General features: G+C 32.9%; 1 protein-coding gene across 15 annotated transcripts in view; it reads right to left on the bottom strand.

Annotated features, from left to right (window-relative positions):
• GPHN (gephyrin) overlaps positions 1-17,750 on the bottom strand; it is a 633,256-nt gene that overhangs the window by 298,255 nt on the left and 317,251 nt on the right. For 9 of the 15 annotated variants that reach the window (XM_058739364.1, XM_058739365.1, XM_058739368.1 and 6 more), the window contains exon 5: positions 11,841-11,879. The exons of the other annotated variants lie outside the window; for them this stretch is intronic. In XM_058739364.1, the coding sequence (XP_058595347.1) occupies positions 11,841-11,879 (39 nt within the window). The remainder of the gene's footprint in view (positions 1-11,840; positions 11,880-17,750) is intronic. 15 annotated transcript variants of the gene reach the window in all.

Below are 17,750 nucleotides of genomic sequence, written 5' to 3'. Positions count from 1 at the left end.
GTTTATGTCATTTCACATAGTATGCCTCACAGGTTATTTCTTTGTACCGGGTCAAGTTTTTCTAGAGTGGGAAGGCTTTTTAAGTACTAAAACAACAATTATTCTAGGCTGTACCCTATTTGTAAACTGTTGTTATTCCCTATCAAATGAATGTCTTTTACACCATTACACTGAAATGTTTGATACACTGCAGATTGCCCTATAGAAAAATGGTACCAATTTATACTCTGAACAAAGGTCTTTTCACCCAAGCCTTGACACTTCCAGGCAATCTTTATCTTAAATAGTTATTTAAATGATGTGTACAAAGCAATACAATATTTTCAAATTTTACATTTCTTACCAGTTATAATGAGCACATATTTAAAAGCAATTTGCTTCTTTCCCATTGCAAACTGCCTGAATATATCTTTTGCCTGTTATTCTATATTGGTGTCCATGTTCTTGCTGTTGAATTATTTTTTTTTCAACTTTTTTTTTTTTTTTAATTTTTTTATTTTTGGGACAGAGAGAGACAGAGCATGAACGGGGGAGGGGCAGAGAGAGAGGGAGACACAGAATCGGAAACAGGCTCCAGGCTCCGAGCCATCAGCCCAGAGCCTGACGCGGGGCTCGAACTCACGGACCGCGAGATCGTGACCTGGCTGAAGTCGGACGCTTAACCAACTGCGCCACCCAGGCGCCCCTCTTGCTGTTGAATTATTAAGAAATTTTTACATATTTAAAATATTAAACTTTAGCAGTTAAACCTCTTGCAAATATTAATTTTTAACATTTAACATTTGTAACAAGTTTTTGCTTAGTTGGCATTTTCATTAAAAGGTTTCCAATGCTTATTAACAGCGGGGGTTTCTATCAATGTTTTTATTGTATTTTCTTTGTTTTATGTCTTACCTAGAAAGGTTTCTCTTGCCTAAAGATAATAAAAATAATCTCTTAATTTTTAAATCATAAACTTATAGTTCTTAATGTTTAATTAAATGTTTTTATTTAATTAACTGTAGTTTAATTTTGTGTTGTATGATCAACGTCCACCAAAATGGAGAGCCAATTTTCTCAACATCTTTTACTGGCTGATCCTTCTTTCCTCAAATGTCTTGAAATGTCACATATATAATATGTTAAATTCAATTTTACACATAGGTATGTTAATAAAATATCATTTGGTGGCATTCATCTCTGACTTTATTTTCTTGTAACATACCAAATATTTTAATCACTGCGCCTTATATCATGTTTTTACATCTGAGTAAGGCTCTCTCATTGTTTTACTTAAGAAAAAAATCACACGCTGTATTCCCCCCAAAATCCATTGGGAATTATATCTCATTTATCTCAATTTAAGGTAAATTGACAATTTCACAAAAATATTTGCATCTAAGAATATGGCATAACTTCCAAGTCATTCAAGCTATATTTTATGTCCTTTAATAAAGTTTTCTTTATTCAGGTCTGGCAAATTTTTTTTAGTTTATTCTTGGGTATTATGAAGTTTACTTTTTTCTGCTATTACAAATGAGATCTTTTCCCATTACTTTTTCTAATGGTTGTTTCTAGCTTAAGTAATACTGGCATATAGATTTTTATAAAGGAAAATACCCTTTATTTAACCACCATGCTGAACTCTTCTTGATTCTAATACCCTTTGAATTGATTCTTGAGTTTTCTAAATGAATAATCATATCTCTTCTCTGGGTCACAAAGAGACAACTATCTTAACCACTATCTCTGCAATAAATACCTCTTTGAAGTAATACTATTGCCTGGTGACAATGGGAAACTCTCTGACTCACTGCCTTTATTCTCTTTAGGGATGCATGGACAAAAAAAGTAAAAGACAGTAATCTCAGACCTAGAAATAATGACTGGGAACTCTGTTAATTCCACTTTAGATAGTTTCTTTCTAATTCATATCAATACAATATTTTACTTTCTTTCTTCCTTTCTCAACTCTTGCTTTTGGTGTATGCACCAACACACACGCACTTGTCTCATTTTTTTCTTCCTGAGACAAAACCCACCTGCTTCATGACTAAATGTATAAATTTAGTGAGAGATAAAAATAAAATAAAAATAGTGAAATTCTGGGACAACAGAAAAAAGTCATAAATTTGAAATTAAAATGAAAAATAAAAGCTATTACCTTTAGTTTATACTTGGTCTAGACTGTTACCAATTTCCCTATGGATTTTCCATGAAGATTTTGTCAATGTATTCATTTTCAACTAATAATGTTTTTCTACAAGTTTGAATACTATAGATAAACTTGTATGTTATTTTGAATTCAATTTTAATTGCTGACATTGAATTCTGTCATTTTTCTTCACTGTACATATTTTATATCTCAGTAACACACATAGGATTTTGAAAGTTGGCTCAGGAAACTACTCTTTGCAAATTCCATACCCAGTTAGTCAAAAAGTGCTATTAATTTTATCCTCAGAAAGTAATCTATCCCTATCTATCCTTGTCTTCATTTAGCTACTCAGCATCTTTTGTTTGAATATTTTAATAACCTCCTGATTAATGTTATAGCTAAGTTTATGCCCATTTAACTCATTCTCTATTCTACCAAAAGCGGTCTTTGTAAAATGTAAATCTCACTACATTCATTGCTGTTTAACATCTTTCAAAACAATCTTTATTTTCTACTAGAAAAAAACCCAAATGCCTTTTATAAGACACAGACAGCGTCCATCATTTGGCCTTACCTACCTCCCCAGGCTCTCTCTTGCCACTTCCCCTTCACATCCCTTTCTGCAGTCAGACTGATCTACTGGCAGACTTAAGATCTCAGCAATTGTGTCTTTACGGTTGTTTAATATATATTGGCATAGTCATAAAAACAATTACTGTATGTAGTGATAATGAACAAACAACTACATGTATCAAGTTTATAAACATAATGTTGAGCAAAAGAATCCAGATACAAATGATAACACAGTATAAGATTTCATTTGCATAAAGTTTACTAAAAAACAAAAATAATGATGTTAAAAGTCAAAACTGTAATTACTCTTGAGGGTTGGGCTGTTACTGAAAGGGACACAAAAGGGGGCTCAATCTGGGATACTGATAATCTGGTTTCTTGATCTGGATGCTGGTCAGACAGGTATGTTCATTTCTTAAAAATTCATTAAGCTGTTAGCTATACTTTTTGTGTGCTTTTTGGAAATTTAAGTGAAGAGACAAACAATAAGAACAATAAAAACAACAGTTCCAATATTATTTCTTTGAAAATTTCCCTAAGTCCCTCAGGTGAACTTTATCCTGCTCCTAATATATCACAAACACACCATTACTATACTGATGATCATGTTATAGTTTATTTACCCAATTCTTTCCCTTTCCTAACCATCCTCAACCTAACTAGTAACTTCCCTCAGTGCTAAGATCATAATTTTCTATACATGTGTCCCCAACCCCAAGCACAGTGCCTGGCAGTCAGTGAATACTCAATATTATTATTAAATGAGGATTTCTCAATTTCTGCACTATTACAATTCAGGACAGAAAATTTTTTGTTGTAAGGGCTGTTCAGGGCATAGGTAGGATATTTAGCAGCATCCCTGACCTCTATTCACCTAATGTCAGTAGCATCCTTTCAGTTATAACAACCAAAAATGTCACCAGGCATTGCCAAATGTTCCTCAGGCACCAAAAAAATCCCCAGGTTGAGAAACACTTACATAAATAAATGTTTCTGTGGAAAAACTTAAGCCAAGTGTTAAACGATTCACTTACCAAAAAGCTTTGGGCATGAAATGATTTGCATGTGAGGGGCAACTAAAAAAAGAAAAGGCTCTTTTGAGCAATGGAGAGAATTAAGCTCTACCTATCTGAAAAAGTCTATAAATGCTTTAAATGTCTAGATAATCAAATGGTAATTCACATTAATTGCATGCAAGAGTATTGTTTCTTTTGGAATTCGTATGTAGAAAAATGAGTTTGCTGAGCAAAAAAAAAAAAATGTATAAATAGGATTGTATATTTGGTATTTAAAAAACATGACTGCTAAAGTAGCTATGTATATTCAATGTCCTAATGATAAATTATTTTGTTAAGATTTAGATCTATGAATGGATCATTAATTCTGGAATATTGTTTCAATAATTTTCTATCCACACAATATTTAACATTGGCATCCCATAAGAAAAGAATAGTTATAAAATAAACCACTGTGCATCTGCTATGGAAGAAAAAAAACCTCATTATGCACATAACTAGCTTGATAGAAAATAATGCATTCGTACTTTCTTAACTGCATGCCTTTGATTCAGGATATTTTTTTGAACTTAACCTCTGCTGTAGAGGGTAAATAATGAAATAAATGAGTACTATTATGTTAATGGAGCTTGAGAAAAGAGAAAATAAACTGATTTTTATGTATATATAGTTTTTATTTTAGAGAGAGAGAGAGAGCACTAGGGGCAGAGAAGAGCAAAGGGAGAGAGGGAGAGAGAGGGATGGGGGGGGCAGGGAGAGAGAGAGATAGAAAGAGAGAAATAATCTTAAGCGTGCTCCATACTCATTGTGGGGCTTGATCCCACAACCCTGGGATCATGACCTGAGCCGAAATCAAGAGTCAGATGCTAAACCGACAAAGCCACTCAGGAGCCCCTAAACTGGTTTAGATTTATGATATAGTCAAAATGATATAGTTAAAATATAAATCTCATTATGCCAAAATTATTTCCTGACAACCAATTTCTTAAACATCTCTTTGTAATTAGAATCAACTTTCAAGAATTGGCTACTGAGCCAAAGAAAACAAAAAAAAAAAACAGGCAATTTACAAAAGAAGAAAAAACTAGACAAATACAAGAAAATTGTTTAATTCATTGTTAGTCTACAATATGCCAATAAAGCCAAATAATTTTCATCCATCAAGCCGTTAAGATTAGAAATAATGAATGTTTAATTCCAAAAACTGGTAGTATGAATATATAAATTTATACATATATTCCTGAGGTCAGTTTGGCAGTTATGTATTATGAGAATTAATTCTGAATCAGTTATTCTATTTGAAGGAAATATTTCTAAAGTTATAATCAGAGATGTTTTTGACGATTTATTTATAAAGAGAATGTCTATGATACGAAATAAAAAGAGCCTAAATGGTTAATAACAAGGAAATGAAATTAATTATAGCTTGCTTATACTCTGTAGTGATTGGCAAATCTCATTTTTTTTGGTAAAACAGTTGTTAAATGGAAAAAAAAGCTTAATTTATATAAAAAAAGAGTGGTTAAAAAGCAAGGGCTATGGTGTCAAGACTATCTAGATGAAATTCTAATTCTATCACCTTCTACTAGCTCTGTGATGTGGGTTATTTCATGATTTAACCTTTCTAAAACTAATTTTTTCACCTCTAAAGTAGTACTTATTCTGTAGGTTTGCTGTTAGTATTAAATAAGACATTACATAAAGTGCTTATCACAATGCTTGGAACGTAGTAAGTACACGGTAAATTTTAGTAGCTATGATAACAACTAGAAACCCAAGATATAAACCTGTATCTATGATGGGTTCTCAATACGAAAACTAATGAATTAGTCCCAGATAATAATTATGTATCAATTATTGGTGATTTTCATTTACTTCATTTTGCTTTCCTATATTTCCCAAATTCTTTTTTTAGAAAAAAAACCCATATAATCAGAAATCTATACTCAGAAAAAGATAGGTGTTGTTTCTTTTAAGGCTATTAATATAAGGCAAGATAAGTATTTAAAAATCCTTACCTTTTCCTTCCCCTAAATGACCATATACTCTTCTCATCTTTAATCTCATCTATAATACTTTACAATCTCATCTTTATTACTGTGTCACAATAAAAAGTCATCATTTTATGCTCTTACTGAACACCTATTACATGCAAAATACTGTGTTCCTAATATTCTGACGCTAACTGTGAAGTATGAACATTTGAAGACAGATTTTCTTGTTAATAACATAAGAGCTTTCTGCAGATGGTCTTGGGTTTTAGTTTTTAGTAACTAACCATAATGAGAAGCAAGATATCTGAAAAGGCTTTTTGCCTCTATCTCCTCACAAGAATGATCTTAATTTTGATCAGAAGGCATTGAGAATGAGAAAATATAAATTTAACTTACAAAAGATACTTTCAGAATATTTGTTTAAGATGTCTATAATGGGATTATTACTTCTAACTGCAAAGTAAATACACATTTACTCCTATAATATAGCTAGGAACAAACCAAAGAAAAACTGATTCTTGAACACCTGAGATGTTTTTATGCTGCTGATATGAATAGAATATAAACTCTATTTCTTCATAAAAACTAAATATTACAAGAAATCTAAAAAGTATTCAGAGACAAATACAAAATGTTTGGGAGTGGTTTGTATTTTGTAAATATCCAAATATCTAACCAGTGAACTTTTCAAGTATTGATTTTGATATTCATGAAATTAAATACTATTAAACATACATAAAGGATCTTTGCATCCAATAGCTTCCAGAGCTGAGGCAATTAACTTTCCCTCAATGATATCTCTCACTCCATAGGACCTCTTGTACCACAGGTGTACTGGGTTAATTTTTTCCAGCAACACTGAAATATCTGATGGACAGAGAGCAAAAAGGAGAAAAAGAGATGAGGGGATGTAGAGACTAGTTATTAGTGCCTGCTATTGTTATTGTCTATATTCAAAACTGAAGGAGTAAAACTACCTCCACAAAATGTTTGTATCAGGAAGTTACAACTTCCTTGTAAGGTCCTGAATATCTTCCACTGTTCTTCAGGAGTGAAAAGGAAAGAATGACAACTTGTTTATTAGGCGTGGTTGGCTACAAAGAATCTCCTGATTGCAAGGATATTTAGAGGATTTTGTTATTCAATGTACAAAAGACTTGAGTCCTATAGGATAAGAGTGTGTTAGCAACACTGTCTTTTCAAGTTAACTTTCATAAAAAAGAAACACATTATACAACTTTCAGTTTAGCTTTTCTCAAAATAAAAACAGGATTTCAGAGATCAAAAGAAGAAGTATATTTATTACTAATAAAATAAGTTTAATAAAATGTTACTCTTATATTTTCCTTTATCTCAGATCTTATACCTTAAAATTTCTGCATAATCTTTATTTTTCACAAAAAAATGTTTTCCAGAATAAACACAAGTAAAGCAAAATCTTTTAAAATTATTCATTTTTTTTTTTTTAGAAAACAAGTTAATTCTGGATGTAATTTCTATTTTAGTGCTTCTCTACTGACATGAGAACTTTGACCCTCCCTCAGCTATGCTGGTAAGATAAACAACTTTAGTAGGACATAAGGAGATGAGAGGAAAAACAGGTTACTAAAACTTTCTTAGGCATAGCACTTTAAAGAGATTCCTTTAAAGCAATCATTGTGAATTAGTGAGCAGTAGGAATGAAGCTTACTGCTCTCAAGTGTGAAGGCACCCATCAATATAGGGAGAACAAATAAATTCCTAATTCAAATGGCTAATTAACCAAATTCATAATAAAAACTAATGAATAGGACTGAAATTCTGACACCAGGAATTCAAGTGAGGTTTAGTTGACAGTGAGTATAAATTAAATTCCCAAACATTTTCAATATTGATATACAGCTGGAGAATACCTCATTGTGCTTGCAATAACATTCAAGAACAACCTCCTGAACATTAGTTATCAATTTTTCTCTAACCACTTTCTATTCTTCCACTACAAAATTAGTAACATTGGGTTTAGATAATGCTGTTTATTAACAGTTACCAATGAATCACTAATCTGCCACTGAATGCTTCAGGTTTTTAATTAAAGAGATTCTTATTGGCATTTAAACTATTACCAGAGTCCTCCAGTTGTGATGAGGCATTAATTATAGAACATACTCTTATTCCTGAATCACAGATGCTTAGAATTTCCTTATATACAATTACTCTGATTTTGAACGTTTTCCCTGAAGAACTAGAAGAAAATAACAAAATTTTGAAATGATGTTAGAAATTCATTGTTTTGTTAAATGTCTCTTTCCCTCTCTTGGGCCTTATCTTTGTGTTATGTACTTCTAACAGACTACATAGCATAGAACAAGCCTGTTTAAAATAGGTTCTGAGAGAATTATTGGAAGTAATGAATTAACTTTTCTCCTATGCTTATAGAATAGAACTAATTCATGTACCACCCTTGGGAGGATTGAGAAGTCACACAAATCATTTTCTGTGTTTGATAGTTTAGATGAGAAACCCTGGTTGAGAAAAGCAAGACAAAGTACGTAAAATCACCAAAAAATTGTTGAGTTAACAAAGTGAAAACATTATCACATAATGGATTGAAAGTCTTCCTTCCAAAATCAATTTTTTTGCTTACTAAACTACTCCAGTTTTAAACTCCTTGAAGACAAGGACCAATTCTTCCCAACTTTTGTAACTCCTGTAAGGTCTAGGACACTATGGTACAGAGTTCAATTTAACTCACACTGTGTTTTACCAGTGGATTAAACACACACACATGCATATACATAGTGCCTAAACCATTATCTCCAGCCTAATGAGTCAGAATCTTTGGTGGGGTTGGGCCTAGCAATCTTTTTAGTAAAATCTCTATAGGTAGAAAACTGTGTGTCCAGAACTGAGTACCACTGAATTTAAAATGAATTCCTAATCCTATTGCTGGTTCCTCTAAACTTAACCTAGCTCTCTCATCTCAAATCCAGTTATCTTCATTTAAATACCTACTTCTTTACAAGTCTGCATTATTCCATTTCAAAGACATGCCATCATCTGTCCTAAAATTGGTATATATTTTTTGATGTTTATTTTTGAAAGAGACAGAGAAAGGGTGAGAGTGGGGGAGGGGCAGAGAGAGGAGACACAGAATTGGAAGCAGGCTCTCCAGGCTCCAGTCAGCACAGAGCCTGAAGCAGGGCTTGAACCCACTAACTGCGAGATCATGACCTGAGCAGAAGTGTTGGCTTAACTGACTGAGCCACCCAGGTGCCCCAAGATGGTTTATTTTTTTTTTCAACATTGTTCAGAATGATTTTTTTTTGTCCTTCAAACATCCAACATCTGTCCAATTTCATTCTCCCTTTCATTCTTAGAACGTAAGGTCTTCTAAATCTCACTTGGCATTCTGTGTCCTTCTAAAAGTTTATAATTTTTTGCTCCTAATGCAGTATCTTGGACTTATCCATCTTTCATGTTACTTATATAGTTCCCCTGAGGTCTTTAATTTCCTCTTAGACAAGAATATTAAAAGCTAGGGAGTTCACCTCTAGGTAAATACCCAAAGAATGGAAAGAAAAACAGACATTGCACACCAATGTTCATAGCAGTAATATGCATAATAGCCAAGAAACAACTCAAGTGTTGTCTGTCAACAGATGAATGGATAAACACATTGCAGTATATACATAAATGGGATATTATTAGTCTTAAAAAGGAATGAATGGGTATATGCTACCACATGGATGAACCTTGAAAATACGATGTTTAGTGAAATAAGTCAAACACAGAAGGACAAAAATAGTATGATTCTACTTATATGAGGCACCTAGAATAGACAAATTCAGAGACAGATATTAAAACAGGGGGAGTAAGGAATGGGGAGTTACTGTTTAATGGGTATAGAGAGTTTCTGTTTTGGATGATGAAAAATTCTGGAAACAGATAGTGGTAATGGCTATACAAAATGTATTAATGCCACGGAACTGTACACTTAAAAATGGTAAAAACAGTAAATGTCATGTGATGCGTATTTTGCTAAAATAAAAAAAAATAAAAAGCTATTGAAATGATTCTTGACTTTCTTACAGCAGCCTTTTTCTTGATACTAGTTTTATCTCTATTGTTAAAGTAAAAGAAAAAAACAAGTGTCCATACCCTTTTTCTATATTCTCTAAATTTATCACTCTCTTTTTAGCTTTTGCCTTTTCCTTTCCATTTCTTTTTCATAAAAATGAAATAAAATTTAATATGGAGACTCAGAATATTTCACACTTCAAGCACAATGATGTTGTGGATACATATAAAGAACACTTAAAATCTACATACACACCACATGCGCGTGTGTACACACACACACACACACACACACACACGCACACACACACACACTTGCATACATACATATACACCCCACTTCTAATCTCCTCAGACTCTTGAATTGTTTGCAAATTTCACCAAAATTCTTCTCCACTTCTTGTTTGGTCTTATTTTTCATTTAAATATGAGTAAATAAGACATCAAGCTTCACAGTGCAGATAATTTTGTATTTCAAGTTCTTCTTAGATGCCAAGTACTTAGCAAATAATGGGGAAATTCAATTTAAAGTTTACCCACACACAAGAAAATATAGTTTAAAAGGAGGGAAAGATAAATACATCAAAAGAATCTCTAAAGAAGTGATATTACATAAATAATGGGGTGGCTGAAAAATGATATTCTCAGAGAAAAAAATGGAGCAGTGGAAAGCTACTTTAACTACAAAGAATCATAACTAAATTTATTATTTTTAGAGATGACACTTTTAAGTTTCAAAAAATTCTTGTATCTTACTAAAAAGGAAAAATTAATAGGAGTAACTCATCCTCATGAAGCCCCAGAAAAATCATGGAAAATAAATTATGAAATAAATTTAATATATGGAAAATCACTGAAAGATCCTATATACAAGAAACAAAAGTATACAATATATGATACCAAAGGTCAACTGAGGCAAAGATGATAAATTATTTGAAAAAAAATCTATTGTTAAATAAGGGAAAGAATGTGGAGTTGTATAAAAAGGCAGAAAGGATGGTGATAGTGAGTTTAAAAGTCAGTTTAGGAGTAAACTGGATTGGACTGTTAAATAGTGAAGCATTTTCCTATTTCTAAGATATGTTTGGACAATACGTAGGCAACACTTTTTTTGGAAATAAAATCTGATCAGGGTTACAAGACAACAGAGGAACAACGCCAGTGATTTACCAGATGCAGAAAAGTATAAAGGAAGTAATATGAGCCGATCAGCAAGTTGCAAGTCTGATTACATAGGAGATGAATGCAATGTCTTTAGTTAATTAGTGAAGCAGCCATGGCAGCAAATAGGTAAAGGAGACAGTAGTCAAGCAACCTCAGTCAGCAGTCCAACTTAGTGGCACAAGACAAGTGGAGATAGTTAGCAGAAGTGCTAAACAATCTGAACCTACTTATAATATCACAGGCATAAGTTGGGCAGGACAAGATCAAGCAGGCAGATAGCGTAGCACTTGGAAGGCCATGATATCGGAGAATGGTAGGAGAGCAGATAGACAATGCTGGGTAGTCTAAAATGCTAAAATAGCAGATGGATATGGCAGTATCAGGCCATTTCCTGATAGACAAAGTACCATTAAGTGAAGAATGCAAATCATTCAGCAGATGCATAAAAGTGGGGCAAAAAGTAGAGGCGAAAATCAAAGGCAGTCAAAGCAATAAGACAGAACAGCAGAGAAGCAATGACAGATCATCAGAAGCAGTTGTGTAGGGGAGGAAAAGCTCTCAGCAGGGAACAAAAACACCATTCAGGAAAAGATGAAATTGAGAGTAAAGCCAGTCTCCTGAATTGGGTTTCTTCCATCTAGGAAACACTCATCAATAAACTGCATATGAGAATCCACAAGAGAACAGCACACAAATGGAAATAGCAGATGAATCTGAACTCTATTGCCCAGGGATACAGAATGATCCTAGAACATAGATACATAACAATCCACAAGGAAATTAAATGGATGGGAAAAATGGGTCCAAGCATTCTTTATGATGATAAAAAAAAAAAAAAAACCAAAACACTAAAAATTATTAATCTGGAAATGATTGGCTGGGATTGAAGTCTTCGCTTACCCCTTTCTGGAGCCCACAAAATGGGAATGTTGGGAATTTCTGCAGCAGAAAAACAGAAGAGAAAAGGGATTTCTGACTCCCAGTTTGAGGAAAGCAGGTCAAATTTAGGGCTGTATGAACTGGTTCAGGGAAATAAGAACCAGCCTGAACCTTCTCCATTCCTCAAAATCAAGCAATTTCTGAGGTTTGGGAAAGGTTTAGGAAGCCCTCACCCCATCATTTCCCACAACCTCCCCTTTCACACTTACCTCCAGTGCAAACAGTTTCCAGCAAGGAGGTACTTGGGAAAACTCACTCCCATGTTTATACCATGGCAAAATTTGAGGATGGCCAACTAATGATACTTTCTGTGTAGGTCAACTTTCTGATTCAATGGGATCCCTGCTATTTGTGAATAGGAAGAGGGGATAGGTTACTAGAAACTACCTACCTCTTTGAAAGTGGATGAGGAAAAAAATCAAGGGCAGTAATACCAATAAATAAATAGTAATACCAGTAAATACATTGGTGATCTCATCAATTGTCACAGATTTTAAGTCCCTCAAGATGCTGATGACTTTAAAAAAATAGTATCTCCAGTCTAGACTTCTCTGCCAACTTAACATCTCCACTTGGATAGTTCATTTCCATGACCAAATTAAAACTGACGTTCCTCATCAAATCTACCCTTCCCACAGCCTTCTCCATTTCAGTAAATGGCAACTCCATCTTTCCAAATGCCCAAGTCAAAATCTTGGATATTATACTTGACTTCTCTCTTTCTCTTATTTTATCTGTTATCTCTATCTTCAAAACATATCAGTAATGTATTTCTCACTACCTTCACCTCTATTATTGGTCTAAGTCACTATCATTTTTCACCTGGATTATTTCAATAGTCTCCTAAATTATTTCCCTATTAAAATATAAGTCAAATCATGTAGTGTCTCTGCTCATTTATGTCTTTGCTCAAATGTCACCTTACCAATAAGGCCTTCCTTGACGGCCTTTTTAAAATTACAGCTCTCTTTCCTGCCTGTGCTGTGCTACCTATTCACCTTTCTTGGTTTATTTTTATCCACAGTACTTAATATCATCTCTAATATTACACATCTTACTTGTTTACTTATATTTGTGTCACCCACTAAAATGTAAATTTCGTAAAGGCAGAAACTTATGACTTCCTTGTTTACTGCTGTATCCCCAGCATCTTGAACAATGTCTGGCACATATACAGCAGGCACTCAAGATATAATTGAATCTACAAAGTGTTAATTTCTTGTGGGGCGTCTCTGTTCTCTGTCTTAAATTCTCAGAGCATTCTTCTGAAAGCTCAGATACTATGAACTTTTGATTAACAGAGGAGATTCTAGCACACTTTAGGGGTTGGCAAATCATAGCCAATGGGACAAATCCTGCTAGCTGCCTGTTTTTTGCATTGCCTGCAATCTAAGAGTCATCTTTGAATTTTTAAATAATTGAAAAAAAATTAGAATAATAATATTTATATCATGACATGAGAAAATTATATGAAATCCAATTTCAGTATCCATAAATAAATTTTTACTGGGGCACAATGAGGTGCATTCATTTATACTGTCTTATGATGGCTTTTGTGCTACAGGGCTGGCAGAGTTGAGTAGTTATGACAGAGAACAAAGAACCCACAAAGCCTAAAGTATTTATTGTCTGGACCTCTAAAGAATACATTTGCTGACCCCTGTCCAAAGGTATTTTATACTTAGAAGGCAAAGAGTAATAACTAAATTTTGAGCAACACTAAACTAGAGCATTTGTTGTTAAATACTGTTGCTGCTGTTGCCCAAGATACACCTAGGAGGGAAGATACATTTATACTAGGATTTGCTTTCACATATATAAAAGTAACCTTCTCATTCTTCTAAATGTTATTAAATAACATTAATGACTATTAATAGTCATTCATCTATCTATCCCACAATAAAGCAGCCTCATCTTAAGGGATAGAGCATAGTATAAGTAAGACTTAAAAATGGCGAAAAGGAAGGGAACAAGAAAGTACATAGGGCCCACAAATAGAGCTCATATCAGAGTATCACATAATTAACTAATACCCTGTTTAACATACCCTGATTAACTATAGTGGGAAATTGTCATGATGTGAATCTCTTTTGAACCTCATCAATGGGGGTCATACTGAACTGACCTCGTTATAATGGGGTCTCCTAAACAACTGTAGTCTTAAATCATTACAAGCGAGAAACACATTATAATAAGACTCCATTGGATTTATACAATATTCAAAACTAATAGTTATTTTCTCATTGGTTCAAATGTCTACATTTTGTCAAAAAGTATTTTAAAAATTTGCAAAACTCTATTCAAAATCACCTCCTAATCACCTGACTCATCTTTCCTTACATAAAGTTTCACCCTAAGGATTATGACATGCAAGTATATTATAGTATATGCAGCAACCAAACTTACGGACAGGGGTGAAAAAGGTGAGGGGGAAACACTTAAATTATACCAATGACATCCACCACCACTACGCTACCTTTAATCTTCATAAAGAAGTATAATTTATGTCCTCTTACATCAGTTGGTCGTTGCTGCACAATCAACTGCTTCTTTTGGATTGTTATCTTTGTGAAACTGACAACAGTTCATTTTCAAAACCCAAACTTTCAATAGCGTTACTGCTTCTTTCTTCTCAGCATTTTTTAAAGGAATTTGGATTCTTCCCCTAAATTCTCACTTATGTGTCAATCATTAATGCTTATCTGAAATGATTACTCCTTCCACTGGGCGTTTGTCCTCTACTCTTTAATAGCAGCCATGTTCTTTCCAAGTTCTAATACAAGAAAACAATACTGGTAAAATTATTAGAGTCATTCCAAATAGTTTATTTGTTATCTGAGTCCACTTTCTGACTCCCTAACAGTTTCTTTTTATGGTAGGCAATATGTTGGTATGTCAATGGTATGTTTCCAAGAAGCTCAGAGGACTTCACAGGTGTAAATTCATTTGTTGTCATTTTATTACATTTTGTGTGAAAAGCAACATTAAGTCTAAATGGAGGTCTAACACAGAGAGATGAATCTATATTCTTGACCAGACAATGAAGAAAGGGATATCCTAAAAACGTCTTTCCTGTAACTATATCTCTAGATAAATATGCTTTGGGCATTTTATATTTGTAAAATATTGAATGATTTTTTTTTTTTGTCATGGTCTTAGTATATATTTTGTAAAACTAAAGTATTCTGGTATGCCAGCATCTGCCATTTTATGACAGTAGCCTTGTAATGGTACGTTAGAAAGATGATTTCAAGATTTTATCACTCTGATAAATTCAAGGTAAAAATCAACATTTAGCATGTCATCTCTATTTCTTTCCTTTCCCACAGTTACATCAGTGTATATTTTACGTCCTGTCTTGCTTAATTTTTTTCCCTGGAGAAAAATTCTTTCAATATTTATTCAACCATCATCTACTTATTTTTAAGCTACAGCTCTTTATATTGTAGGTGATAACAGCAAATATTTATGTAGCAAATAAATATTTTTTCGTGTTTTACTTATGTTAATTCACATAATATAACTATCCTATAAGGAAGTAGTTTTATTCTTTCTATAGGAAAGTAAGTAAGTTGTATAAGGTCATATACTAGTAAAAGATCTAGGATTCAAACTCAAGTAGTCTGTGCTCTTAACTACTATGTTATGCTGCCTCACAAATGGTTATGTGGGCAACACTGCTTTTCTAGTAAGAGCTCTAATTAGATACAGAATTTTCCATAATAAATATATTTGTATTTATTTGTATGTTTTATTGATAGCATCTCTCTGCTTCATAAGGGCCCCCAAAAGCTGGGTACATATTCTGATACAGAGTAGGCATGCAATTAAGAAATATACTCAAGGGAATGAAGACAGCAGTTTATATATGGGTTCTTCATATATGAAATTTTTGTTTTTGTTTTATGCTCAAAATTCTAAAATTCTGACCTTGAGGAGCAATGTGTTTTTCCCTCTGTATTGATTTTATGTGGACTAGGAGACTTTCAACATAATAGTTTTAAATTCAATGTCACTTATTGCCTTAATTACCTTATCTAAATGATTGAATTTTGTACCTTTACCTTTCCCCTAGTACAATTATACCAAGGAGTTTTTCTTTATAATGTATAAGTGAAATAGAGGTTGAATGTCTTGGGAAAGTTTGTATCTAATGGAAACAAATGAATGCAAAGAAAATCTACAAAAGAATGTGGACTTAAGAGGAAAATGTAACATTTACCTTTAAATATTAGAATTATCATGTAAAAAGGAATTTACCTTCTTTAGTACATTGCAGAAAAGAATTGGAAACATTGATTAGGAAATTATAAGGTGCCAGGTTTCAGTGTGACATGTTTGGACTTTCAAACAATTAGAATTGCAAAACCAACAAACTCCCAGATGGAAGAAGTAGTGATTGAGATGTTCAGACAAAGGTTGGGAATGATGGAAAGGGTACTAGGACTTTGAACACAATGGCTTTTGAATTCTCCTCAAACTCTGAGATACCATGATTTACCTATTTTTTATATAGTTTGTAGTTTTATATAAAACACTAAGCTAACTTGAGACAAATTACTGATGAAATCCATGATAAGAAAATATTCCTTGATTGTGTTGATTATAAGATAAACATTGACTGAAATGGTTTCCAAACAATAAATAAAAAAACTGGAACTTGGTGCTTCACAGCAGTTTCAATTTTATCTATAAATAATGGTGCGTATAGTCACTAGGTCTGTGAATTAAATTAGGACTTACAACTAAACAAAAACATTAACAAAAATCTTCAAAAAGAATGAAGTTAGTCCTACTGAGGAATGTGTTGATCTGTATTTGAATAAATGACATCTCAAAAGGGTCTACTTTTAGAGAGCCTTGATGTCATGATTTTTCTGTGTGTACTGCTTCATAGTAGACTTATGAATTCTGGCTTCTAAGGAATCTTGGCATAAGGACAGTTGCTGTTTTTAATCTCTACAGATGGTGCTACTCTAGATGTTCTAAGAAAGAGATTAAAATAACATAAGTCTAGTTTATCCATCCTTCTATGTAAAATGAATCCTCTCTAGCCAGGAAGATTTTCTTAATTTTATCTTTCTCTGTAGTTTGATCGCACATTTCCCTTTCTTCTTTACTCCCATTAGTAATGTCCTCTTCTTTCCTAATCTGAATCCTATTTCTCTCCTTCAATTTTAGCTTAAATTCTACTTGTACAAAATTTTTACTAATTAGCTTTCTCTTAATCGTCCTCTTTAAAGAAATCTTCTGGCTGAACATTTCTGATACTAGATTTATAGTGTCTTGATTTGTCAGGTGACTATTTGGGGAGTACATGTACATTAGCACTCACTCAGTGAAGCTCAAGGTGCTTGATAAATACTTGTTAAACTATTGCTTGTTAAAATAATACTTGTTAAACTAAGAAAAACTATAAACGCTTTAATTTTTAGCAAACTGGTAGCTCCTAAATGTGCCTATGCTCTGAGACATATACTGCTTTTTAATGGATACTGCAAAATAATTACAAACCCCAGAATAAAGTGAGCTATTATGAAAAAGCTACCCTGAATCTCATATATCTCAGCTTTTCCAAGCCAAATTCCAAGAAGTTTAAACTACAGAGGAATTAGGGACCTAAACAAAATAAACAGGTTCAGGTAGGATATAAAGAGGTACTTAATGCAACTGCACTAATACTCTTATAATATTTTTATATACTTATATATATATTATATATAATATATTATATATAATATATATTATAATACTCTTATTAATAATTCTTAATCTTATTCCTTTGTCTCATGCCTGAAAGTAGTGGGGAAATGTTGACTGATATCTTTATTTTTTAGACTATCCATGAGATATGTTAGTAGCTAACAATAG

The sequence above is a fragment of the Neofelis nebulosa genome, chromosome 7 (assembly GCF_028018385.1).
Source record: "Neofelis nebulosa isolate mNeoNeb1 chromosome 7, mNeoNeb1.pri, whole genome shotgun sequence".
NCBI classification, from domain to species: Eukaryota; Metazoa; Chordata; class Mammalia; order Carnivora; family Felidae; genus Neofelis; species Neofelis nebulosa.
The sequence above is the reverse complement of the archived record's forward strand: the minus strand, read 5'-3'. Positions and strand labels throughout refer to the sequence as shown.